Source organism: Podarcis erhardii (genome assembly GCF_964252035.2).
Source record: "Podarcis erhardii genome assembly, chromosome: 11".
Lineage (NCBI taxonomy): Eukaryota > Metazoa > Chordata > Lepidosauria > Squamata > Lacertidae > Podarcis > Podarcis erhardii.
In genome coordinates this window covers 1,420,276-1,448,051 of record NC_138501.1, presented here as the reverse complement: position 1 = coordinate 1,448,051, position 27,776 = coordinate 1,420,276, and the positions used below count along the sequence as shown (strand labels likewise).

General features: G+C 43.2%; 1 protein-coding gene across 8 annotated transcripts in view; it reads left to right on the top strand.

Annotated features, from left to right (window-relative positions):
* The window catches only part of TRPM3 (transient receptor potential cation channel subfamily M member 3), a gene marked incomplete at its 5' end in the record, with an annotated part of 405,379 nt that overhangs the window by 360,168 nt on the left and 17,435 nt on the right, over positions 1 to 27,776 (top strand). For 5 of the 8 annotated variants that reach the window (XM_081880909.1, XM_081880905.1, XM_081880908.1 and 2 more), the window contains 4 exons: positions 6,835 to 6,975; positions 8,178 to 8,306; positions 10,127 to 10,378; positions 14,097 to 14,271. In XM_081880909.1, the coding sequence (XP_081737035.1) occupies positions 6,835 to 6,975; positions 8,178 to 8,306; positions 10,127 to 10,378; positions 14,097 to 14,271 (697 nt within the window). Of the gene's footprint in view, positions 1 to 6,834; positions 6,976 to 8,177; positions 8,307 to 10,126; positions 10,379 to 14,096; positions 14,308 to 27,776 lie in introns of all 8 variants that reach the window. The other 3 variants (XM_081880910.1, XM_081880906.1, XM_081880907.1) reach the window with 1 other exon arrangement.

Here is a 27,776-nt window from a genome sequence, read left to right as displayed (position 1 = left end):
CTGCAATGGTGCAAAAACGTGGTTACAAAGCACAGATCCACATGGATCCTCAGGATTTTTGCATTGGGTCACCCCAAATTCACCATCAGATCACATAGCATGTCCATGGCTACATCTTGCACCAAAAAAATCACGCACCCACTGTTGCCTAGGGTCACAGTGGTGCAAAAACGTGGTTAGAAAGCATGGATCCACAGGGATTCTCAGGATCTTTGCATTGGGTCACCCCAAATTCACCATCAGATCACATAGCATGTCCATGGCTACATCTTGCACCAAAAAAATCACGCACCCACTGTTGCCTAGGGTCACAGTGGTGCAAAAACGTGGTTACAAAGCACGGATCCACATGGATCCTCAGGATTTTTGCATTGGGTCACCCCAAATTCACCATCAGATCACATAGCATGTCCATGGCTACATCTTGCACCAAAAAAATCACGCACCCACTGTTGCCTAGGGTCACAGTGGTGCAAAAATGTGGTTAAAAAGCACAGATCCACATGGATCCTCAGGATCTTTGCATTGGGTCACCCCAAATTCACCATCAGATCACATAGCATGTCCATGGCTACATCTTGCACCAAAAAAATCACGCACCCACTGTTGCCTAGGGTCGCAGTGGTGCAAAAACGTGGTTACAAAGCATGGATCCACATGGATCCTCAGGATTTTTGCATTGGGCTACTCCAAACTCACTGTCAGATATTAAAAATCTTTATAAAATAGAGAATTAAATACATACAGAATGTTAAATTTTCAGTTTCGAAATATTAGTACTAGTTTAGTACTGTATTTCTATATTACTATAGTACTGTAATTGTTATTTTCAAATACTTAAATATTTTTAGGGTGTAAGACCCAATTAAAGCCCGTTATTTACATACAGTATTACAGTATTTACATACAGTATTAGGCATACTGTATTAACTTTATTAACTGTATTAAAGCATTAACTTTGAGATATTATTTTTATTTAATGAACCCTCAGCCTTATTCAAAGTAAGCTTAAATTAGCTATTTCACTTATTAATCAAAGTGCTATTACTGTGCGACAGCAATATTTTATGTTTTATTCTTTTAATGATAGTTTAGGATTTATTTAAATATCATTCCAGTCTTTTCAGAGCTATATATTCACTGCTCTGTAATAGTCTATAAGCATAATTGTTACTGTAAATTAAATTAGCTTTTTACGAAAATACCGTGCGTGTTTATGTTTTGTTTCTTTTTTCAAAGCCAAAAAGTGTTTCAGGCTTGTCGAGTTTCCCGGAGTGTGGAGTTATAGAGAGTCGAGTTTTCGGGGTTCTAATGTTGATCATATGACTCTAAAATACTTTTAAAAAACTTTAAAACTCACTAATTTTCATCTAAAATTTAGAAAACTTCCCAGGGCAGGACCCCGGTATGGGCCCCCCCAATATTTTTTATAAGTCGGCGCCCCTGCCAGTCAGGGTGGAGAAAACTGAGCTGGACAGCCTAGTGACTCCATAGAAGTCAGCTTTCTGGGTTTCTGGGTTTCCATATTTTGTGTAACAAGTTCCCAGCCTTTCCAAGCAATGTTCATGATTAACTGTGTCATTGTCAGGGTCTGAAGGGGAAGGCTGGGAATCACCCCCTCCTCCTCCTTTGTTTCCCTCAGAGGAGGAGGGAGGGGAATCAGAGCCCCTTCTCCAGTGGTTTCAAGAAAAGAGGGAGACAGGATTGAACTGCAGCAGAACTCAGAGCTGCCAAGTTAGGAGGTGTTAGGATAAGGAGGGGGAGGGGGAGAATTGCCAGCAGAGACATCCTTGGAAAGCGTAGGAGAGCCAGCGTCCTCAAAGACGTTTGACTCCTGAGGCCATCCTTAGGGCCACAGGCTGATGCTGGGGAAAGAAGGGGAAAAGCTCAGAGTGCGCAGCGTCACTATGGAGTTTAGGACTAGATTCTTTGTCTTGCACCACAAGAACTGAATAAAACCATTAATGCGAACTTTCTTGCTTCTGCCTTGATCCTTGATGCTGCCGGTGGAGGACAGAATCCCCCAAGCCTGACAGTAATACATTTACTAGGTTGATATTCCATGTATATGTCACTGACAGCATTTGTTGGGGTGTGGGAGAAGGACCCCCAAACTATGTTTTGCCCTGGGCTTCAGATTACGTCCCTGCCACCCTCTCTGTAGTCACAAAGGAATGGACTTCCTCCATGGAAGCAGCCTGGCTTGGAATGCCCTCGCTAAAGAGGCAGGCCTGTCTTCCGCTTTCCAGCACTTTTTCTGAAGCACACCAAAGCAAAAACCCCTGAAACAATTTGTGTTGAAGTAATGCATCCCCTTGTTCTTTTCAGTTCTGTGCTTTTTAATAGTTCTGCTCATGGTGATTTTTTGGGAAAGGCTGGGTGCTGAAGTCCTTCTGCTCTGCCACATGCCCACTCACCCACTTCTGCCGAATCAGCTTTATGGGCATTTTCTGTGACTTGGAACCACAAGTGTGAAGCTCTTCGTTTCATTCATCTTCACTCCCTGCCCACTGCATTATCCTTCAGAAGTGGCAAAGCTTGCTTTCCTGGGGGCCACCTCTGCATTTTCATGCCTACATTGTTGCCCAAAAACTACAAGAAGGAAAGCTCATTTACTTCTCCCTGCCACTGCCAACTTTGAATGCAAAAACCTGCCCATTTTAATTATGTTTAAATTGTTTTTAGGTTTTTTTAATAATTTTAATATTTCTTGTAAACTGCTTATAGGTTTTACTACAATCAAGCAGTATGTATTTTTTGTTAAATAAACAAACAACAATCAAACATACAGATACCTAGATAATAAACAGGATTCTCTCTTTCTTTCTTTCTTTCTTTCTTTCTTTCTTTCTTTCTTTCTTTCTTTTTTGTGATTCAAACACTTCTGGAAGTGCACAGAAGCTGAGCTGATGCCAAAGGGTAGTCTTTTGAAACAGTAGTACTCAAAGTGAGTAACAAATATTGTCAGTTTTGTGCTGCTTTCTGCCAGTTGAATCTGCCCATCTCTACTGTTGGCATCCCATTTAGAAAATTGGCTTTGCTTAGCTGTGCTGAGTGTGCCTCACCACAATGTGGAAACAGTTCTCTTTCAACACTTTTATTTAGCTGAGTCCTATTGGGTGCACACGTGCACCGGGAAACCATCAGGGCTCAAGCCCAATCCCCTGGGCTGCCTGGAATGGTAAATAGAATTCAGAAACCAATTGCCAGTAAAACAGGACATTTATTTAGGCAGTGAAAGGTTGGTGCAGCACAACCTCAACCAGCAAGGAGTTGAGAGGTGGCACACCAAGTATAAAAACAGCAGAAGCATTTGTACACTTACAAGCAAAGGGTAGTTTTGTCCACCTTCTACTAGATTATATTGATTTAATCATGAGGCACAGCAACTTTCTTATCTCTTCCCCTGCAAACTGGATTTGGGTTTCCCTTGCTTCAAAGCTAACACAAGGCCACTAACATATTTGTAAGTGACAACAGGCCAAAAACTTTGTCAAAGAGGAACAGGGTGCAAGGGCTACAAAAACTCCCCTTGTTGAAAAGGATTTGCCACTACAACTGTCCCTTTGGCTTCCAGAATCTTTTAAAATTTTATACTGATCTTGGTTTTGGCTCTCTAAATGCAATACATTTGGTTGCACATTTTTATCTTTCATTTCTTACCAAAAGATGATGCACTTCACTGAAAGGTAATTGGGCAATTTTTCCCTCTTCCGCCTGGTGAATCTGAATTTTGTTATGTTTACTACAGAAAAGCATAACATCAAACCTTTTGTTTGATTTGCACAATTTCCTTCATATTTGGTGCCAGTAAAGAACTGGAAACTGGTCCTAAGATGAATGACAAGAGGCAAGGAGCCCTTCCCCTTGAACAGCAATCCAACGCCTCTTTACTTATTGAGAAGAAATTCCCCCTGTGTTTACTGGCACTTACTCCCAGGTAAGTGCATAGGGGGCCACTTTAGATGAAAATTAGCAAGAGAATGATCATTGTTACTGTTTTCAAATATTCAGACATTCTAAAATATTAATTGAGGATGAAGGAACTGAGGGGATGCTCATCAAATCTGCAGATTACACCAAACTGGGAGGGGTAGCTAAGGCACAGAAGACAGAATCGGGATTCAAAATGACCTTAACAGGTTGCAGAACTGGGCCCAAACTAACAAAATGAATTTCAGTGACAAATGTAAGGTTCTGCACTTAGAATGAACCAGATGCACAAATATAAGGTAAGGGACACCTGGCTTACTAGCCCTACATGTGAAAAGGATCTAGGGGATCTAGGCCACAAGGTTAACATGAGTCAACAGTGTGATGCAGCAGCAAAAAAAAAGAGCAAATGTTATTCTAGGTTGCATTAACAGAAGTCTAGTGTCCAGATTAAGGGAAATAATAGTACCATGCTATTCTTCCTCGGTCAGAATTCTGGGCACTACAATTTAAGAAGGATATTGACAAGCTGGAATGTGTGCAGAGGAGGGCAACTGGATGATCAAGGGTCTGGAAACCAAGGCGTATGAGGAGTGCTTGAAGGAGATGGGTATGTTTAGCATGGAAAAGAGGAGAGTGAGAGACAATATGATAGCCATCTTTAAATATCTCAAGGGCTGTCACATGGAAGATGGCTTGTTTTCTCCTGCTCTGGAGGGTAGGAGTCGAACTTACAAGAAATAAGATTCTGACTAAACATCAGGAAGAATGTTTCTGACAGTAAGAGCTGTTTGACAGAGATATGGTCTCACTTGAGAAGTTGTGGTCTCTCCTTCCTTGGAGATTTTTAAGCAGAAATTGGATGGTCATCTGTCATGGATTCTTTACCTGAGATTCTTGCACTGCGAGGTTGGAATAGATGACTCTTGGGGTCTCTTCCAACTCTACAATTCTATGGTCTGTTTTCTAATTCACTTAGATATTTATATGGATTAGAGTCAGCTGAAAAGAAGCTTTAAAAGACTCGTGGACAAAATAAGTTCAATTAAATTAATCATTAAAGGTTAATGTGCCTAACAGCAAAGCAGCCAGCTCTGAAACGGAGCAATTCCTGCCTCTGATGATGTGAATGCTCTGCTGAAATATGAAGTGCTAAAATGCACAGAAGCGCCTTTAGTTTTCTAGAAGTCCTGGGTCCTTTTACTTGCTCATTTACTAGCACAGTATTACAGCTACTATGCTTGTTTGCCATAGAAAGGCTTGTTAGAACTGTATTGACTTGCTTGTTGACATTTTAAGTTCTCCCACCATTTTTTGTTTTAATTCTGCATTTAAAACAACTCTCATGTAGGCTCTAGGGCAGCCTGAAAAGTATTAGGGGGTGAAGTCAAACCATTGCGTTAGCAGCATCCAAGTGACCTCCCCAGGACTCAAGACTTGGGCAGTGTGTCTGGAGGTCCCGGGTTGCCCAGATGACAAGACCTCTCTCTCGGCCTCCTTGATATGATCCAAAGGAAAGCAGAGCAACACATTGGCACGAGCTTGGCTGCAGGAGTTGCCAGATGGAGGCTTGCAAGGCGCTAATCAACTGTCTTAGGGACTCCGCTCGAGATTTGTGTAGGGTTTACAGTGGTGCTTACGAATGCCTCGCAAGACGGAAAACTCGCTAGACGAAAGAGTTTTCCGTTTTGGAGGTGCTTCGCAAAACAAATTTCCTATGGGCTTGCTTCGCAAGACAAAAATGTCTTGCGAGTTCCTGCGGGTTTTTTTTTCCTCCCCCCCCCCTTTTTCCAAGCCGCTTATCCGCTAAGCCGATAAGCAGCTAAAAGCCGCTAAAAGCCGCTAAACCGCTAATAGCGCTAATCCGCTAAGTCGTCAATGGGCTTGCTTCGCAAGACAAAAAAACCGCTAGACGAAGAGAATCGCGGAACGGATTCTTTTCGTCTTGCGAGGCACCACTGTACTTCTTAGCCTTTTTCCTGCAAGGCAGCAGAAGTTTAGGGTCAGAGTTTTCTTTTGCCTAGATGGGCTCCCTTCCCAGGTTGATGAGCCCCACCTGCCCCTTACTTCCCTCCACGGCACGTGCAGAAACTTGACCATTGGACCCACTCTTGATCTCGTGTACTCCATCTGCCAGAGCCTCTCATCGAGGGTTGGAGAGCCATTGGTTCCCCTCACCTAGCTGAGCCAGCCAGTCTAAGCTGTTGCTTTCTGTGTGGCAGTTGTTGTAGGCTAACAGCTTCTAGGAGCCACAGATGGGAGCTGAGTGCAGGGTGGAAGCCAAAGGGAGGCAAAGTACCCCAGAAGGAGTACAACGTGTCCCCCAACAGAGGTACTAACCCTCCCCTACATACTCCCCTTATTACTTCAGTAATAAAATACTGAAGTAGGAAATGCTGTTTTATTATCTAACTTTCCCACTCCCTTCAGTCTGCTGTCCCTCATGTTTGTTCCGATCCCAGCATCATAATTGTCAGTTTTGTGATTCTTAAGTTCTTTATGCTAACCATTTTTTCTTTTTAAAAATTACCTATTATAAAGCAACAGGAGAAAACCATATCAGCAAGGAAAAAAGATAAGCTTTTTGTTTGTATAGTTGCTTTTAAAGAACTGAGAAGTGGAAGGGATTCGTGAGTTGCATTTATGTCTGTAGTTTCTGTTGAAGTGGTGTTGCTACAGCATTTGCAGATTCAATCAACGTTATGAATGGCAGCTTCAAATATACAAAAGTTAAAGAATGAATTTTCATGTTGCTTAATTACCTGATTCTTATTGTAAGTTTGAAATGTCTGTGTGTGCTTTACATTTGTTAGACACTGTCCCATCAGTTGATCCAGTGAAACTGGATTGGGCAGCTGGCGAATAATCTATTATAGTCATTTTTCTTCTTTTTAACTGTAGGCAATGTTGGGACGTGGCAATGGGGAATCTTCAAGAAAGAAGGAGGAAGAGGAAGTTCAGAGCAGACACAGATTGATCCCCTTTGGCCGCAAGATCTATGAGTTCTACAATGCACCAATTGTTAAATTTTGGTTCTACACTGTAAGGAGCGACTATCATTTTGTCATCTGTCCCTAATGACACAAATTTGTAAAGGCCCCCCTCATCAGTATGTCTACATTGTCTAAGTGAAGCATTATTGTAATATCTAACTATGTGCAAGTAGATAATGCTTATAAATATTGTAGAGTGTTTGCAGGAAGACACAAACTTTAGCCCCTCTGTGTGTCACTTGATAATTAAGAGAAATTAATGGGATATTTTAAAGAAGCTATGTATCAACATGAACATCTGGAGGACTAATGTGAAAACATTTCTTGAGACTTGTGGTAAATAGTCAACAGTTTAATGTGCAATGCTTCTTCTGTTTCATGTGCCTGAAACATTACAGCACTTTCCTTATCCTCATCTCCTTATTTCGTTTACCCTATTTTGTAAATGTTGTCCTATTGGCATGGGGTTTCCTCCCCTCCCCTTTTTTCTTATTTGTGATTAATTGAAAAATGGCTGTAAATAATATCAGAGGGAAAAAATTATTATATATAATTATGGCCCATATAGATACATTCATTGGTTTAGAGATTAGTGCCTATTGGTATGAAAAGGTGGGGCCTGCAACAAAACATTGCTGTGTGGGGTGTTTCTATTCACATTTCCAAGCACCACAGTCCCATCCCAACACATTTGTCTGGTTCTCCACCCTCCCCAGTCAGCCATCTAAGTCAATCCTCATCCTCATTAGGCTGTTGCGGGGGGGGGGGTCCCCTCTGAGGGCTTTTTCCTTATAAAAAAAGTATTCTTCGGAAAATTTTGCCGCTTCCGAAACCAGCTGGTACCTCCTTCTTGTGCATGCTTGGTACTTGTTGAGGCTGAAAAAGGACCAGCAGTCAGATAACTGAGATTGCTATTGACCTATATAGACTACTTCCAATATTTGAAGTCTACAGTAGATACACTCTGAGGAAGCACTGCTATGCCATGTGCTGATTTAGCCATTCAGCTGGGCAGCTGTGAACATGCATCTCCCTGCAGACAAGGAACTTAAAGAGATGTGGAAGCCCTGGCATGAATGAGGAGGCATTTTGTGGCATGCTTTGGCACTCCTGCATCCACAAAGAACAGCTGAACGAGAGCATTGGCCTTCTTTTGTCTAGGAATAGAAAACTAGCATGGTTGAATTAAGTAACCTAGGTAAGCTGAACATTTATACAGTGTCCAGGAAAACTGAGTTTATTTCTTTGCAGATGGCATACGTTGGGTACCTGATGCTGTTCAATTATATTGTGTTGGTGAAGATGGATCGTTGGCCTTCCACACAGGAGTGGATTGTTATCTCGTATATTTTCACAATGGGAATAGAGAAAATGAGAGAGGTAATATATTTAATTGGGGAATTGGCATGGGGGGGCACTGTGCTCCCAATCTCATCTCATCTCATCTCCCATGGCTGTTTTCTAAAACAAAAAAACACCTTTTGAGATCTCCTGCATTGTATGTCTAGTTGCACTGTGAGATCACAAACTATATTGTTCTGACTAGTACAATTAATATTGACTTAATGCTTTCTATTGTACACGATGATTTATAGAGTAACATCCGCACACTCAGACACATGATTCCTAATCCACACTTGAGCTCTTCAGCTTGAAATATGATGCTCAGAATGTACAATGATCACCCTTAAATTGTTTGTTGTATAGTAACAGTGCAGAAAATAATATTCATCACACCCACAAGAGGGCTCTTCAGCATTGAATAAGGCCTCCCAAACTTGTAGAGAGTTGACTTGTGATACTGATGTTCAATTTTCAAATAATCCATTGGATTTTTGCCTATTTCTTATTTAATTTTATTCCAACTGTAAATATTTCTTGGGGGGGGGGGAGCTTGTTGATATATAAATATGGCTGTCTAGGGAAGGGTGTGAAATATGAGTCATTCTCTGTGAATGCTCTCAAGTCACTGATATTTATATTTCAACAAGCATTTTTTTTCAAAAATTATTTACAAATGGAATAAAATTAAATAAAAAGCAATCGAATAATATATATATAAATAATAAAGAAGGCAATAATATACATAATAAATAGATGTTAGTGGTTCCATGGATGAATACTCAGAACATGCTCTTTAAAAAATACAGTAAAGATGTTTGTACTAATTTTAAAAAATATATTTTTATTAAAGATTTATTAGTTTACAAAAAGACGTGCATTGTCTCTTTTATCAAGTTGCGTTTTCTACAGATCAGTTTCATTTCTTGTGAGACATTAGTGTTGCATGCAGTATTAGGTTAGGAAGAAAAGGGGCGAGGAAGAGGGGGAGGGGAATGGTGAGTGGGGTCAGGTGGTAATACTGGACACAGATTTGACCTGCACCTCCATGGACAGCTGTGAGTCCAAAATGACTCCCAGGCTGCGCACCTGGTCCTTCAGGGGCACAGTTGCCCCATTCAAGACCAGGGAGTCTTCCACACCCGCCCGCCTCCTGTCCCCCAAAAACAGTACTTCTGTCTTGTCAGGATTCAACCTCAATCCATTAGCCGCCATCCATCCTCTAATGTTGGAAGCCATACAGAGTGGCTGGAGCAACCCAGCCAGATGGGCGGGGTACAATTGTTGTTTGTGGCGTGAGCTCCGACACATCTAACTCTAGAGAATAGGACTACTGCTGCTGCTGCTGCTGCTGCTGCTGCTGCTGCTGCTAATAATAATAATAATAATAATAATAATAATAATAATAATAATAATATAGTCTGTAAGTCTATGATCCCAAGTAATGCAACTCCCTCATAGGTTAACATCACAGAGTCCAGAGCACAGCTGCTCACCTGTGTTTCCTGGCCCTTGTTGCTGAATCATGCAATAATAATAATAATAATAAATTTTATTTATATCCCGCCCTCCCCAGCCGAAACCGGGCTCAGGGCGGCTAACAACACTAAAGTAGTGCAACATTATAAAAACATAAAAATTAATTAAAATCAAAATTGATGGCAACCATAAACTAAAGTTTTGTAAAGATTGCCAAAGGAGGGAGTCAGGCTGCGCCCTGACCAAAGGCCTGGCGGAACAGCCCTCAATAAGAGGGTCTATCTTATTGTTTGGGTTCTTTAAGAGATGTGAATCCTTGTTCCATGTATAGGGCTCAACATGAAGTAACATGTCTAACATTTCCATCCCTCTTTCTCTAGATATTAATGTCAGAACCTGGGAAGCTGCTGCAAAAAGTGAAAGTGTGGCTCCAAGAGTACTGGAACGTTACTGACCTCATTGCTATTCTCCTATTTTCTGTGGGAATGGTGCTTCGCCTCCAAGATCAGCCGTTTAGGAGCGATGGCCGTGTCATATACTGTGTCAACATCATTTACTGGTATATCCGACTGCTGGACATCTTCGGGGTGAACAAGTATTTGGGGCCATATGTAATGATGATTGGGAAAATGGTAAGAAAGTCTTTCCCATTCTTTCTTTTTGTAATGAATTAACTGAATTAAGGATTAACTGAAAATAAGAGAAGATGATGCTACTTTTAGGCAACCTCCAGGTTTAACACTCAGTCTGCCTCCAGACAATTCAAAACCCTTGCCATTATCCTCCAGGTGCATTGTACCTGGGGCCATGTCTCTTCCGTTCGGTGTAGGAGTCTTTGAGGCTGGGCTTCCAGCATAGATACTCCAAGTCAAAGGCAATGCATTTTTATTGGTCTATAAAAAAAAACTATAGGCTAAAATTATTGTTTTCTATATTGTGTCTCACCTTTCCTTGGAGCGAAAAAAATCCAGATTTCTGTATATGTATGTTTGAATTACATTCAAAACTCTCTCTTTTTTAAATGGGATTTTTTTTTAAACTCTCTTTTTTTTAATGGGATTTGGACTTCCACTGTCTACTACAGTATTTGTTTGTTTAAAGATTTATATGTTGCCCTTCATCACATGTGAATCCAGCCTACTTCTCCCAGCCCCAACAGCTGAATTAAGGAATTCCTTGAATTGAACTAGCCAGGGCAATGGCAGCTGGCTGACTGTCAGAGCTTTGTCTCTCCAGGGCTCTCTGTCAGCCCCAGCTGACAGTTAGACCTTCAAAGCACCTTGGAAAAGGTTTTGAAGGTGTCACTGATCAACATTTCCTGTGAACCCCTCTTTTGGCCCAGACGTGAATTTATGTGACCTACACCATATATGGTGTCAGGTGTGGCAGAGGTAGGAGTGGCTTGGCTAAAATGGTCTGGTAGACAAATGGGGAGCCCAAGCAGGCCTAATGACCTGCCAGACTGAGGGTTGGTCCACACCTGCATGCCCATCACTTAATTCCACCACTTTGAATACCCAAGAGGTGATGACTCACAGCTGAATGGGTGATCAAACTCCACTGAAAACCTTTGTGAGTGAGGTGGTATGGCCCTGATCTTGATAGAAACACAGAAACAAAAAATAGCTGCCTCTCTTTTTTTTCTTAAACCTGAAATATGCCAAGCCATTTTATACATATATATATATATCGGCAAAAAGAGGTAAACATGAGTACAGACATCAAGTATCCCTAAGAAAAACCTTTGTTACAGCCTTTAAGCTTGACATTGAAGCATTTGAACTTCTGTAGGTTCTTGAAAAGTCGAGTTTGTGTCTTTCCACTGCTAGGAGGTTTTTTGATCCAGAGGAAGCTTCCATAAGTGGAAGAAGGAGAAAATGATGTTTGCTGATTCCCTCTCCTCTCTGCAGTCCCCTCTGCCATTCCCAAATCTACTCCAGAAAGTTAGGAGACACTTTAGAAAAGCGGCCAGCAACCTTTTAAAACACATTTACATTTTTGATCACATGCCGTGGACCCTTCTCTTTTGCTCATTTCTCTCCCTTCTGCCCCTGGATCACACACAAACACACACACAAGGCAGAAAGAGAGAAAAACCCACAGTAGCATTCATCTGAATCTTGAAAGACACATAGAGCTGAAAGAAGTGGGGAAGAAGGTCAAGTCTTCCAGCATTATGTCCTTGTCAAGGGAGAAAAAATGGCAACGACTGTCACCACCTTTTGCTCAAAGGAGTAGTGAAATGAGGAAGAGATTCAGACAACTCGTTTTATAATAGTTGAGCCCCATCAAGTATCTCTGAAATGTGCATTATATGCAGTTTCTCACTTTTCTTACAGCCTTTTGGTTTTCTGTGGAAACATTTCACTTTCTGTGGCATCTTATATTAGGTTGTATCCAAGTGCAGCTTGTTAGAATTCGGGTGTTTGAATAATGTTACAAAAGTCAGGTGCCTCCCCCTCTCTGCCAAGCGGTGGCAGAAGCCCATCGCACTCACGCCTGGGGGCCTTTGGAGAATTGAGACATGTTGGAGACTGTCGTAGCTTTAAGAAATATAGTTTATTCACCAATTTACACCTTCACTCTGCATGCAAGGAGTCCAAATATTACAGCATCTCAAGAGGGGCTTGTAATTCAACAGTGCAGCCCTGGAGTCCAAGACATCTCTCCCAGTCAGCCTGCCCAAGATGGATCCCAATCTTCCTGCTTCCTGCTTCTTCTTCCCAGCAACCCTTGCTCATGACTCACTTTTCCTGTCACCCTGTCACTTTTCCAGTTACGCTGGCAACCTTCCCAACACCTGTCTCTGTTCGGGGGGGCGCTAGGGGCGCCTTGGAAGATGGCGGATATTAACATCTATCCAGCCCGCACGAGGTAATTAGAGGCTGATGATGGGGAGTAAATCAGTCTCCCTTCATCTCTCCAGGGGGGAGAGATGCAGTTTTCACCCGCTGTTGCCATAAATCACCCCCGAGTTCGGAAGAAGGAGGGGGTGAGGCACTGGGTGCACAACCCTTGGTGGGCCTTGGAACTCCTCCGAAGCTGCTTCCAGGTGCGAAACTAGTTGCGTTACTTAAAAGGAAAAAAATTGGTGAAAGATAACTCACATGCTTCAAGAGAGGCAGGAGGTTCTTATCTGCTAACAATTTTACCACTGAAATGAAGAAGACTGAGACGGAAGATTACATCAAAGTACTACAGAAGTGGTATGTGGAATGGAATGCAACGGAACTGAAGGGGGGGGGGAACGACTTTTTATTTTTTTTGCTCTATGTGATTAACTAATAACCCTCCCTCTTAGAAGATCCGTCACAGCAACTAATTGCAAATGGGACTAAAAATGAATTGTGTGGGAATAATATGAACTTAAAGGTTTTACTCTGTGAAGGATTTGGAAAGAAGGAGGGCTCTCTTTGTGACGCAGTTAGAATGGAGATGTGATACGAGACCTGTGTTGCAGGAGGTTTGGTCTTGGGGAGGGCGAGCCGAAGATTTATTATTTTCGAGGAGATTGCGATCTGGAAGGGGCAGCCCTCCTGGAAAAAGACTAATTTACGATGCAACAGGTCAGGAAAGTTAAAGACCAAGCTTTTAGACTGTATTTCATCGGAATGACAAAATGGCGATTGCTTGCTCAAGCAGAAATGCCTGGACTTTTGGATGAGAGTGATTTATGAAAGAGCAGTACAAAGCCCACACAGAAACACAAATAAGACTGTTTTTTCAACCCACTTGCGGAACAACTCGGAGGTGAATGAAAAGGAAAATGAGTAACGACAAGGATTGAGAAGAGGGGACTGGAAATATCATTCTTAAGATGAAAGCTGCACAAATATTCGAGGATTGGACTCCTGCCGATCAAGAAGCATGGGTACCCCCCACAAAAATTTATAATTTGGAAAACAATTGGATTACATGATATGTATTGTTATAATTTGGATTAATTGGTTTGATGTGTTTAATTTGGTAGTATGAAACTTAATAAAAATTATTTTAAAAAACAAACAAACACCTGTCTCTGTTCACACCTCAGGGCAGGGGGAAAGGAATTTTCTTGCCTTGCCAATGGCTCTCAGTGGCCCCATATTGTTTCTTAATGGCCCTACCTTGGCCAGGTCATTTTTCATAGGCTCGCCCAGGAATCCCTCTGGAGCGTGTGTTCTTCCCTTCATGTCCCAAATAATCGAAATCCTACCATTCATTAATTTCTAGGGTTTGGGGGGTCCCCCTCCCAAATCTGTAACACCAATTTGATCTTTGTGCTTTATAAACATTTTCACTCAGCTTACAGCATGACAAACTAGATATATTTCTCTCTCTCTGTCTCTCTCTTTTTTCTTTTTTTTTCAGATGATAGACATGATGTATTTTGTCATTATTATGTTGGTGGTTCTGATGAGCTTTGGTGTTGCAAGACAGGCGATACTTTTTCCCAATGAGGAGCCTTCCTGGAAACTGGCAAAGAATATTTTTTACATGCCGTATTGGATGATCTATGGGGAAGTGTTTGCAGACCAGATAGACCGTAAGCACGTTTATGATTCTCATACTCCAAAGTCAGGTATCAAACTCCAATCAGGTGATATCTTACCAGATCATTTTTAACACTCTCAATAAATGGCTCAAGATAGAGGACTCAAAACACTACAGGAAAGTATAATGAAAAAATTATGTTCATGCTTGCCACTTAAATTGTTAATTTCACAAGGTCATATTAACAACATTTCCTAATAACCATAACTTTGCTAAGCTATGCATTTCCTTTTCAACACATGTAATTCACATTAAAACTAACAAATTTTATTATTCATGATACATTGAATGGTACATCTAAGACATTGTGTATATTGATCTAAGACATCGTGTATATCTACATGATGACCATGCAATGGTTTTCTACCAGTTTAATAGTCATGGCATCTCCCAAAAGAATCCTGGGAATTGTAGTTTGTGTGAAAATGCTGCAAATTCTTTTAGATCCAAGTTTCCTGGGAAGAGGGAGTGACTCTTAAGCCAATTTAAGGCTGCAGTGTAGATCATGCCAACGTGCTTCATTTCCCCCCATCCCCTAGTTTGCTTCTGGAGCATAAACATGAAACCCAGTTAGCTACTAAACATTCGGTTCTGAAAGTTATTTCTGGATCTTGGGCTGTTTTATGCCAGCTGTAATCTTTTGACCTGCCTGATTGCTGCTATTAACACTCTGAGATACTGGCAAAATATTTATTAGAAGATTATAGGTGTCATCCAACTATTAAGCAACAAAAGTTGGTTGCCTTGTATATGGTTTAGAGCTGGTGTAGCACATTGGCTAAGAGGAGGTACCTGGTCATATCTTCCTATCTCCACTCCAAATTCAGTGGCTGGCCTGAAGGAAGCCACTGTCTTAGCCTCAGTCCTTCCAACTACAGGGTGGGTGGTAAGAATCGGGCAGAATTCAATGTCACGCTAAGGCAATGATTCCATCAGTGTAAGCATTTCTGCTTGCCAAATTGAATGCTCCCCCCCCCCCCCGCACTGTTCTGGGATTTCTCTGGAAGCCCTAGAGCTGATTTGGTGAAGACAGGTGGGAAAGTCTGGTTGTGGTGATGTGACTCATTGTGCTGTCTCTCACTAATACAACTACTGAGTTGAATCCAGCTGCGTTACTTACATTCTATGGTGGCTGTAAGGATTACAACTAGATAATGAATGGGAAGAACTTTGAACTCTGGAAAGCACTATGCACAGGTTAAATGTTATTAATGTGTTTCCAATCTAAATGTTGTCCTAAGAATTCATTTGTCTGGCCATCTGAAAACGCAGAGTTCTGTTTTAATTAATCCTCCTGGTGCCACCCGGGGCAACATGCAAGGGCAGACCAGGTTAGCCTGAGATTGTGCAGCCATTGGAATGCAAGAACAAGACTACGCTTAGCACAGGCATGCTGGAGAAAATTTGCACACCTTTTCTACTTGAATGTTAAAAAAAAAAAGGTTAAGGACCCCTGGACAATTAGATCCAGTCAAAGGTGACTATGGGGTTGTGGCGCTTATCTTGCTTTCAGGCCAAGGGAGCTGCCGTTTGTCCACAGACAGCTTTCCGGGTCATGTGGCCAGCATGACTAAACTGCTTCTGGTGCAATGGAAGCCAGAGTGCACGGAAACACCATTTACCTTTCTGCCACAGGAGTACCTATTTATCTACTTGCACTGATGTGCTTTCAAACTGCTAGGTTTGATATTGATATTGTGATATTGTGAGAGTCAGTGTGGTGTAGTGGTTAAGAGCGATAGACTTGTAATCTGGGGAACCGGGTTCGCGTCTCCGCTCCTCCACATGCAGCTGCTGGGTGACCTTGGGCCAGTCACACTTCTCTGAAGTCTCTCAGCCCCACTCACCTCACAGAGTGTTTGTTGTGGGGGAGGAAGGGAAAGGAGATTGTTAGCCGCTTTGAGACTCCTTTGGGTAGTGATAAAGCGGGATATCAAATCCAAACTCTTCTTCTACTCTACTTCTTCTTCTAGGTTGGCAGGAGCTAGGACAGAGCAAAGGGTGCTCACCCTGTCACGGGGATTCAAACTTCTAATCAGCAAGACCAAGAGGCTCAGTGGTTTAGACCACAGCGCCAATCACAACAAATATTTTTACCCTCGAAAAGCAGAGACAGCTCAGATCAGATTAATTTTCATTATGTTAACATCATGAGAGCATATGATTGATATTATTGTGAATCAGGAAGTTCTGTTATGCAAAGCATCTGCACAACTTCTGGCACAACAGGACATCGTGACAGAAACCAGAGCGCACGGAAACACCATTTACCTTCCTGCCACTTGAATGTACATGTGGGTGGCATTTCATAATGAGGCCTTGTTCCAGTGGTGGGTCCAAATGATTCCATCTGTACTAATAGATCCCCTGTGACATCAAGGGCACCCTTAGGTGAGCCTGGGCTTCTGCAGGGCAGCTCAAGGGTTCCTGTAGAATTCAAGAACATGGATTGTAGCAAGAGGCAGGTTGGTTTCTCCAGTTGTTCACGTCTGGATAAAGTGTAGTCATCAGCTCTGGCATTCATCCTAACCTCCTGCTTCACAATATATCTGCATAATGGGAATTTTTGCTAGAAAACCATTATGCTCTTTTCATCCTAATGGTTTTAAATATCTAAACTATCTTTAGAAAAGGGATTTCCTCTTTCAAATTATCCTTCCTCTTTTGTTCTCAAAGATAGCATCGCATGCAAGCAAACAAAAATAGGGATGGCATCCATGCAATTTTCTTCTTGAGTTTGTCTTTCCATCTTTTTCATATATTGCAAGAATCTTCCTTTTGTGAGTATAAGGGAAGAGTGGGGATAGGGAGAGTCACAAAGTTTGGGGTTTCCTTCAACAAACATCTGCTCCTCTATAAGTGGCCATTTATTGATGTTGTACTAAGGATGTTGGCATAGTGCAACACATTCTGCAGAAATTTGCCTGGGGTGTGTGCTTTTTTCTAAAGTGGTGTGCTGATTGTAGTTTAGAACCATGTAAATGGAGAAGAGCAAGACAAAAGCTGACTGTGGCTGTAAATGTCTTTTAACAGGATGGGAAGTGCTAAAGCCTTACATAGAGATTCAGATAAATCTGTTTTACTGTTGATACTGATTATTTGAACTCTTAAGTAACTGCTGTTACTCATTAGTAACAGTAGCTCCTAAGGTGATAACCACATCAGATGCCTCTTACTAACTCTAGTCAGGTTGTGAAACAGCTTGCAACATACTTACCTTGGAGAACTTTATAATAGTTTTGAAATAAATAAAATATAAATACTGAGGATTATTGAGCCCCTGTGCTTTCTTAAACTTATGCATTCAGAAAACTTATGCATTCAGAAAGGGTGCCCCATGATATTCTTGTAAAGAAGCTGGTAAAATGACTATGCTACCACTCAGTGGATTTGTAACTGGCTGACTGACCGAACCCAAAGGGTGCTCATCAATGGTTCCTCTTCATCCTGGAGAAGAGTGACTAGTGGGGTGCCACAGGGTTCTGTCTTGGGCCCGGTCTTATTCAACATCTTTATCAACGACTTGGATGATGGACTCAAGGGCATCCTGATCAAATTTGCAGATGACACCAAACTGGGAGGGGTGGCTAACACCCCAGAGGACAGGATCACACTTCAAAATGACCTTGACAGATTAGAGAACTGGGCCAAAACAAACAAGATGAATTTTAACAGGGAGAAATGTAAAGTATTGCACTTGGGCAAAAAAAAATGAGAGGCACAAATACAAGATGGGTGACACCTGGCTTGAGAGCAGTACATGTGAAAAGGATCTAGGAGTCTTGGTTGACCGCAAACTTGACATGAGCCAACAGTGTGACGCGGCAGCTAAAAAAGCCAATGCAATTCTGGGCTGCATCATTAGGAGTATTGCATCTAGATCAAGGGAAGTAATAGTGCCACTGTATTCTGCTCTGGTCAGACCTCACCTGGAGTACTGTGTCCAGTTCTGGGCACCACAGTTCAAGAAGGACACTGACAAACTGGAACGTGTCCAGAGGAGGGCAACCAAAATGGTCAAAGGCCTGGAAACAATGCCTTATGAGGAACGGCTAAGGGAGCTGGGCATGTTTAGCCTGGAGAAGAGGAGGTTAAGGGGTGATATGATAGCCATGTTCAAATATATAAAAGGATGTCACATAGAGGAGGGAGAAAGGTTGTTTTCTGCTGCTCCAGAGAAGCGGACACAGAGCAATGGATCCAAACTACAAGAAGATTCCACCTAAACATTAGGAAGAACTTCCTGACAGTAAGAGCTGTTCGACAGTGGAATTTGCTGCCAAGGAGTGTGGTGGAGTCTCCTTCTTTGGAGGTCTTTAAGCAGAGGCTTGACAACCATATGTCAGGAGTGCTCTGATGGTGTTTCCTGCTTGGCAGGGGGTTGGACTCGATGGCCCTTGTGGTCTCTTCCAACTCTATGATTCTATGGAAAACAGAGTTTGCCAGCTCTTGTGTTAATCAAAAATTTGAAAGGATCTGTTAAATCTCCATGAGCATCCAGTGCAGGGATGCCATCTCGCTCTCGCTATTGCAGGTGCCTGTCATTGTCATGTGGGCTCCTCCAAAAACGCAGTGGACGTTGCGCATCATGCGTATGACATCACATGCACTATGTGCAGGCATGTGCACGAGACGTTGATGGCGGCCAGTGGTGGCTCCTCTTCCTCTCCACAGCCAGCAAGGCACCCTTTTCTGTAGGGAGGGGCTCAGACTCGGAGGCAGAGAGACCACCCGCCACCCGGAAAAGGGTACCTCCCTCTCTGACTGCAGAGGGTGGAGCTGGACCATTCTCTCTCGGGGGCAGCACTGCAGAGGCTGGCTGGCTGGCTGGCTGGCTGCCTCTCTCCAGCTTTGCTCATTGACTTTGTGGGTGCCTGGCCCCCACAACTATATATATATATATATATATATATATATATATATATATACACACACACACACACACACACGGCCCGCTGGAGTTGGCTCCTATGATCGAGTGTTTATGTTACTGAGATTGATTTCTGCACAAAACAGACTTTAAAAGTGAAAGACAAAGAGGAAATGTCTACCACATTCAGAGAGTAATTTTAGGCAGGTAAAAGTCTGGATCTGCCTGAGAGAGAAGAAATCTGGGCTGGAGAATATGATCCCTTACGAGAACCCTCCTCCTGAGCTCCTTCAACTGTTCTTATGCAGGGGCGTAAGTCTAGCACTGCAGTCTGCTGTCAAACATTCTGTGATTTCTCATCTATGACAATGCAATATTGTCTCTAAAACATGTAGCACATGCAGAAGAACAACCCATGGCTGGTTAAACCACACAATGTTACATGTTATTTCTCTGAAATGTTTGTTTTTGCACTATTTGGAAATGTATATTCTCCACTCTGGCCTAAGCTAAATCAGCCACAGTTGACTCTTTACACTTGAGTGTTTGTACTTTCTCAAATGTCAGCCAAGCGCCAGCCTACAAGCTCAACACGCTCTTTAGAGCCATCAGACATTACAATATTTTGGTTTCTCTTTCTTTCTTGCATTTTCTATCACTTCTTTGCTAGCCATAAATTCTGGGTTCATTGAGAAATCCACGTTTCTTAGGCCTGTACTATATAAAAAATTCACTGAATTTGAGAAATATACAAATACTACATTTGTTTTGTTTGTATAGTTTTGTTTGGGTTTTTTATTTTGTTACTTTGCATTGTTCTGTGAAGCATGACTGCAGGCTGGCCAGGTTAGCGCATGGGGGCATCAGCTGGCTGCCTCTCCATGCCACAGATGTGCCCCATGTTCGTCTTAACCTCTGTGAAGCAATGCATAGTGATTTACAAACTGGCTGCATGTTCTCTGTGGTTTTTGTGGTGGTGAAGTGTCCATAAATAAATGCCTGAATTCTTTTTGAATGGGGAAGAAATGGAATGTGCATGGATATTGTAGACTGTGCAGTTAGGATTGGGAATGAAATGTATTTGTTGAGAAGGTGCATTCATAATTATTTGACACAGGAGTCATTTTTATTATTATTTGAGGCCCACTGAACTTCTCTGGCCCTCTTGCTAAACCTCTAATCATTTTCCCTAGAATGTGTTTATGCTGCTAAACAAGAGGCAACGTCCTTCTCTCACACATGGACTGAGTCAAATGAGAAATGGATTTTAGAGCAATGATTTACAAATGAGCAAATTTCAAAACCCACATGCAAAACACATCTTTTTAAAACAACAAGTTTTGTGGCATGGCTGTTGTAATCATATTGGAGAAATAATAATAATAATAATAATAACAATAATAATTTTTATTTATGCCCTGCCCTCCCTGGCCAGAGCCGGGCCAAGGGCAGCTAACACCAGTAAAATTACAGTAAAATCATAATGTGGTCTGTCTAGCAGGCCCTGCAGAAAGATGTCAAGTCCCACAGGGCCCTAGTCTCTTGTGACAGAGTGTTCCACCAAGTTGGGGCCACTACTGAAAAGGCCCTGGCCCTAGTTGAGCCCAATCTAACCACCTTGAGACTTGGGACCTCCAAAATGTTGTCATTTGTGGACCTTAAGGTCCTCCGTAGGGCAAACCAGGAGAGGCGGTCCCATAGGTACGTGGGTCCTAGGCCGCATAGGGCTTTAAACGTCAAAACCAGCACCTTAAACCTGACCCTGTACTCCACCGGGAGCCAGTGCAGTTGGTAAAGCACTCGATGAATGTGATCCCGCGGCAAGGACCCCGTAAGGAGCCTTGCCACAGCATTCTGCACCCGCTGGAGTTTGGGTGCTGTGGCCTGAAGCAGCCACACTCTCTTGGCTCTCCAGTGACCAGAGACAGAGGATCTGATAGGAAGCTACACAAAGAACATGGAGGAGGCCAAGAAAAATTAGCATCACAAAAAGATGATAAACACGGGAGATAGAGGATGTAGACAAGGACTGAAAATATGCCGCTGTGAGCAGAACCAAGCAGAAACAGTTTTCCAGTGTTCCACTGTTCCCTCACTTTCATAATTTTTTATCCAACTAGCATTTTATCTGTGGGCTGCAAATTTACATGAGTACCTAGTCCAGAACGTGGGATAAAATTCAGAAATGCAAAAATGCATAGGATGTCTTCCCAAACAGAAACTTCACTGATTTATACCATGCAGGTGATCATGGCAAACAAGTTTTGATGAACTCTGAGGCCTTTCAAACCTCTCATTCCTCCCTCTCTCTCTCAATTCTCTTCTGAAATAGTCATGATGGAAATGGGAGCAACATGGCTGTTATTCCAGACTAGTTAAACCAAAACACTTTTGTCTTTGCTTTGCCCATCACAGTCTCTGGGTCCACACCCTGCCAGCCTGTGTCCCCCAACAGATGACACCTGACAGAATGTGGCCCACCAATGTGACCCCTTCAGTAAAACAAAGACCCCCATACTATTCTTACAAGGAATCTGGTAAAATGTGGGTTGAATGAGGTAACTGTTAGGTGGATTTGTAGCTGGTTGACTGATTAAACTCAAAGAGTGCTCTATAATGGTTCCTCATCATCCTGGAAAAAAGTGACCAGTGGGGTGCCACAGGGTTCTGTCCTGGGCCCGTTGTTGTTCAACGTCTATATAAATGATTTGGATGAAGGAATTGAGGGGATGCTCATCAAATGTGCAGATGACACCAAACCTGGGCACCGAGGCGAAGCTACCTGCTCTGGCACCCAGAGTGGCGCAGGAGTGGGGCTGGCCAGCTCACGGGGGCAGGGCTAGCTGCATGCCCAGCAAGCGCCCATAGCCGCCCACCGCCTGCACGGTGAGCATCAGGGGGACACCGCTAGCCTCCCGCTGCCCACGCGGTGAGCATTGGGGGAGGGGTGCTGCTAGCCTCTCGCCGCCCGCGGCAAGTGCCCAGGGGGTGCAGCGAGTGTGGGTGGGTGCGTGGCAATGTCGCCCCCCCCCGGGATGGCACCTGGAGTGGCCACACACCCCGCATCCCCTTCCTCTGCCAGTGCTTGGGAGTGGGAGCTAATTCTGCAGAAGACAATCAGAACTTAAAATGACCTTAACAGGTTGGAGAACTGGGCCCAAACTAACAAAATGAATTACAATAGGGACAAATGGAAGGTTTTGTACTTAGGCAAGTAGAACCAGATGCACAAATATAAGATGGGGAACACCTGGCTCACTAGCAGTACATGTGAAAAGGATCTAGGGGTCTTGGTGGACCTCAAGCTTAACATGAGTCAACAGGGTAATGCAGCAGCAAAAAAAAGCTAATGCTATTCTAGGCTGCATCAACAGAAGTCTAGTGTCCAGATCAAGGAAGCTCATAGTCCCACTCTATTCTGCCTTGGTCAGAGCACACCTAGAATAGTGTGTCTAATTCTGGGCGCTGCAATTAGGATATTGACAAGCTGTAACGTGTGCAGAGGAGGGCAACCGAGATGATCAAGGGTCTGGAAACGATGGCTTATGAGGAGCGCTTGATGGAGCTGAGTATGTTTAGCCTGGAAAAGGAGAGGAGATAGGATAGCCATCTTCAATTATCTGACCCATGGAAGAGGGAGCAAGCTTGTTTTCTCCTGCTCTGAAGAGTAGGATTCAAGCCAATGGCTTCAATTTATAAGAAAGCAGATTGTGACTAAACATCAGGAAGAGCTGTTTGACAGGGGAACGGTCTCCCTCGGTGTTAAATTGTGGGTGAACATATCAGACACAGCAATTCTTCAAACAGCTCTTGTTTATTCACAGGCCAGAACAGAACTGGGCTGAAGGGTTCAGCCAGCCTGCTTACCATATATACCACTGAACGTCAGTTCCAATTCCTTATTTGCATATGCGGACCTGAGTGAAAACTATCTACAGTATCCCCCTGGTGGCCCAGGGTGAGAACTTCAGTACATAACACCTGGGACATTGTGGCCTCTCCTTCCTTGGAAGTTTTTAAGCAGAGGTTGGATGGGCATCTGTCCTGGATGCTTTAGTTGAGATTCCTGCATTGCAGGGGGTTGGAGTGGATGATCCTTGGGGTCCCTTCTCAAACACAAAGTTAAGGCCTGCTAAAGGAATGAAAAGAAAAGAGCCAGGACACCTATTAAAATCTGAAGAGGACGGCAGAAAAGGAGAGGCCTATCTGGCTGTCTATATGCTATACATTAAAAGGACATAAAGCACATTTCTCCCCCCCCCCCAAAAAAAAATGATAATGGGAACTGTAGTTTACCCTTCAGAGAGCTATAATTCCCAGCACCCTTAACAAACTACAGTTCCCAGAATTCTCGGGGGAAGGAGAACATTCTTTAAATGTATGATGTGCACACAGCCTTACTTATTAATTGCTCTGGACTGAAAAATTATTTCCATGCTGGTGAACTTTGTTCAACAGAATTAATTCAATTTTTAATTTTCTGTAAGAGGCTACCTATTCAAAAGGATCCCAGAGAAATCTTCCTTGACTAACAGTCAATTCAAGTGAAGGTTAAACGGAGGGCGGGGAGAAAGACTGAACATATCCAAAGTTTGCACTTCTCTCGGTCATCCATTTTCATGACAGGCTTTTGATATAGAATTCTTCTTAGACTTTTAATATGCATCAATGAAGCTTTGGATTCATTCACAGTACTTTGTTGACTTCTTTGTGTTCGGGGTACCATCTGGGGGGGCTGAAGGGCCGGGGGGCACATGGGACCGCTCCCTCAATCACGGATTATAAGAATTATGACTCCAAAGTTCTATAAATTCAGAGCCTCCCATGAGTGGCTGTGCAGTGTGGCAGGGCTAAGGCACCGTCCTCTCCACAGCCTCCCCACCCCTTCCAGATTTTGGCATTGCATGAGGCGCCATTGAAATTTGAGATGCCAAGGTCTGCCCTTGCACCTGACCAAGCTGTAATTGTAACTCTATTTATTGATGTCAGGTCACATGTGGAATACTTATTTTCAAGTCTAATTTTGAAATCCTGATAAGCCGTTGTCCAAGTTTGCTTGAAACAAGCTTCAGAAAAACTAAGAATGCCGGGTGTGAACAACCTGCTTCCGAGAGCCCCAATGTAAAATCACAGAAGGGTTGCATTGGAAGGGTCATCTAGCCCAACTTTCTGCAATGTAGGAATCCTGCCCACAGCTGTCCTGGGTGGGCTTGGACCACCAACTTTATGGTTAGCAGCCACAGAGACGCATACTTCAGACTAAATTGTATTCATGCGGCAAAAGCAGCAAACAACTTTTCATTAACCTTTTCTAAAGCAGGTTTTAAAAGCTATCATCCTGATATATAACAGCCATTTGAAGCTCTAAAGGAGCAACCGGGGCAGTGGAATGGTATGACAGAGCCAGCCTCCTGACAGGGCAGGGGCAGAGCGGGCAGGGTGTGTGGGCACCATTCAGCACTCCTGATCTCTCTCTACAGCCCCAGGAGCTCACTGTCCCCTCACGCTGCCCTCACGCTGCCCATGTGTGCTGCAGCACCCCTTGCGTGGGATGGCCGCTCCGCAGCACTGCCAAACCACTCCTGGCGTTCTGGGGCTCTCAGCACATGGGCCTTGCCCTGGTCTCCCCTTTGACATCTATTCCTTCCTTGCTCTTTGGCTTATTAAGATGCAGTGAAGCTGTCTTCCCCGCTCCCACCGCTTTGAGATATTTTGACAATCAAGAGATATACAGTGGTACCTCAGGTTAAGTACTTAATTCGTTCTGGAGGTCTGTTCTTAACCTGAAACTGTTCTTAACCTGAAGCACCACTTAAGCTAATGGGGCCTCCCGCTGCCGCCACGCCACTGCTGCGCGATTTCTGTTCTTATCCTGAAGCAAAGTTCTTAACCCGAGGTACTATTTCTGGGTTAGTGGAGTCTGTAACCTGAAGCGTATGTAACCCGAGGTACCACTGTATAATGTTTATGTGTGAAATAAATAACGTGCCCTTGTAATTCCATATGTGCACCAAGCAGCTTCCTCCAGCTGGGCTTGGAGGTGATGAAAAACAATAGAAGAGTGAGTTGACAGCAGGAGACTGTGATTGAATGCTGGGTGGAGTCATAGTGAGTGACAGGAGGAAGGTGTCTGTTGGGAATGACAGTTGAAGAGGAGTTGAGAGACAGAGAGTTGAGGGAGAAGGTGAGGGAGAGAATGAAAGCACAGTTTAAACATTTAGGATAGCTCTGGAAAGGAGAGTTGGTGAAGCAGGGTATCAGAGCTCTTATTTACTCATCTGTATTTGTTCTGAATGCTATCTTCCCTTGATCAATATATATCTAGTATTTTAACCTTCCACTTGCAGTGGGTTATAAGCTCAGTAGATCTCTCCCCATGTGCCTTGTGCTGGCTGGTGCCGGCTGAGCAGTGTGGCGCATCTGGCTTCCCGGTGCCACTTACCGGGGGCGGGGGGAGGTGCAGGAAGCTGAGTGGCAGGAGCAGCTGGGGTGCCAATCTGACCCTCCAACTGCCGCACCATCACTGCCCTGTCTTTCCCCAACACTGTTTTGCTGAAGTGTGTGGGCAAAATCAGGCCAGGCAAATACAGCCCTCCAGGCATCACTGTCCAGCCCTTGGGACTATCTGTGGGGCCTGCTTCCTCCCCAGGACACCTTCCCCAGGTGTTTTTGCTGTGTGGAATGTGTCCTTGGCCTCTGAGAATCTTCCTAGTCTCTGAGATGCCGTAACAGAAGGTTTTGTGAGGACCATTACACCTGGACTTGGGAGGTTAGGTGAGGGGTTGGCCTGGTGACCTCTGGGAACAAATAGGTAGCCGTGTTGGTCTGCCATAGTCAAAACAAAACAAATTCCTTCCAGTAGCACCTTAAAGACCAACTAAGTCAGTTCTTGGTATGAGCTTTCGTGTGCATGCACACTTCTTCAGATACCTTCTGAAGAAGTGTGCATGCACACGAAAGCTCATACCAAGAACTGACTTAGTTGGTCTTTAAGGTGCTACTGGAAGGAATTTGTTTTGTTCTGGGAACAAAGTGTCTTATAGAGAAATCCAGGAACACCAGAAGTAGCTTTAAACATGTTGAGTAAAACCATATGGCAAACTGCAACTGCCAGAATTCCTCTTACGTATTCAGGTCCAACAGAAGGTACAGATTAAACAGGGGAACTGGAGTCGATTCTGCTAGATGTATTTCTCATCTCACAAGCTTCTTAGGCCTTGGTCTCTTCACTTGGTTGTGCTATATTGAGGCTTTTTGGCCAAACTAATCTGGAGGAGGGCTGGTTAAACAGAGGAACCTGCCTGAAGAAGTAGATTGGTCTAAACAACTTAGACATACCATATTATGATCCTGTCATTTTTTGTCTGTGATGGACTGTTGTAACTGCTGTTCTACTGACAGCCTATAAGGAGTTGTCATCGCCACCCAAAGTAATGATCCCAGCTAACACACATAGCTCATATTCATCTTCCCTCCACCATCATTTCTAGGGATACTATCTGCAGACCAGAATGAAAATAACATGTCAATAAAATTTCTATGATGCTTCTGTGTTTCTTACTTTTCCTTTTTATATATCTTATTTTTATTGGCTTTCCAAATTATTAGAGATTAAACCAAATTACTTTAATTTAATACAATTTCTTTTTTTAAAAAAACCAGGTTTCCCACTCCTGTCGCAAACATATGTCCACCACTTCCTCTTGTAGGCACTTCATCTGTTCTTTAATATCCACTTAATCCTTCTCTTGATGTTAGTCCATTCTCACAGCTGACCATTATTCTTTCCTTACATACAGCACCTCTGTTGTTTCTCATAAATATAAAATCGATTTGACGGGTTTAGTCCTTCATAAACGTTGTTCTCGGACCTGGTGTGTTGGCAGAGTTAGTTTTTATATTCCTTAGTTCAGTTCACTGCAGTAAAGAAGGTCAGTTCACACTCCATATTCCTTCCGCTGTTCACCAACTTGTGTACAGGCTGCAGCTATAAATAACTCCCAGATAACATGCCCAGTCTCTTCCATTGAAATTCCACTCTGGGGTTCTTCCTTGGCACACAGCTAAAGACAAAGTCTTCTCTCAAATATAGCCTCTTGCCAGATTTAATTAGCAGCCACTCATCTTCTTACTCTGCATTGCGCTTTATTTCCCTATACAGTGGTGCCTCGCAAGACGAAAAGAATCCGTTCCGCGATTCTCTTCGTCTAGCGGTTTTTTCGTCTTGCGAAGCAAGCCCATTGACAGCTTAGCGGATTAGCGCTATTAGCGGTCTAGCGGCTTTTAGCGATCAGCTGAGAAGCGGCTTATCAGCGGAACAGCTGATAAGCGGCTTAGCGCTTAGGGAAAGGGCAAAAAAAAAGCGAAAAAACCCCACGGGAACTTGCAAGATTTTTTCGTCTTGCGAAGCAACCCCATAGAGAAATTCGTTTAGCGAAGCGCCTCCAAAACGGAAAACCCTTTCGTCTAGCGGGTTTTCCGTCTTGCGAGGCGTTCGTCTTGCGGGGCACCACTGTAATAATTTTTATTGGTTTTACATATAATTACATTGCGTAACATGATATTATCTTATTATATCTTTTTGGCTCACCTGAGCCTAATGACTTCCCTCCCTCGCTCCTAATGGT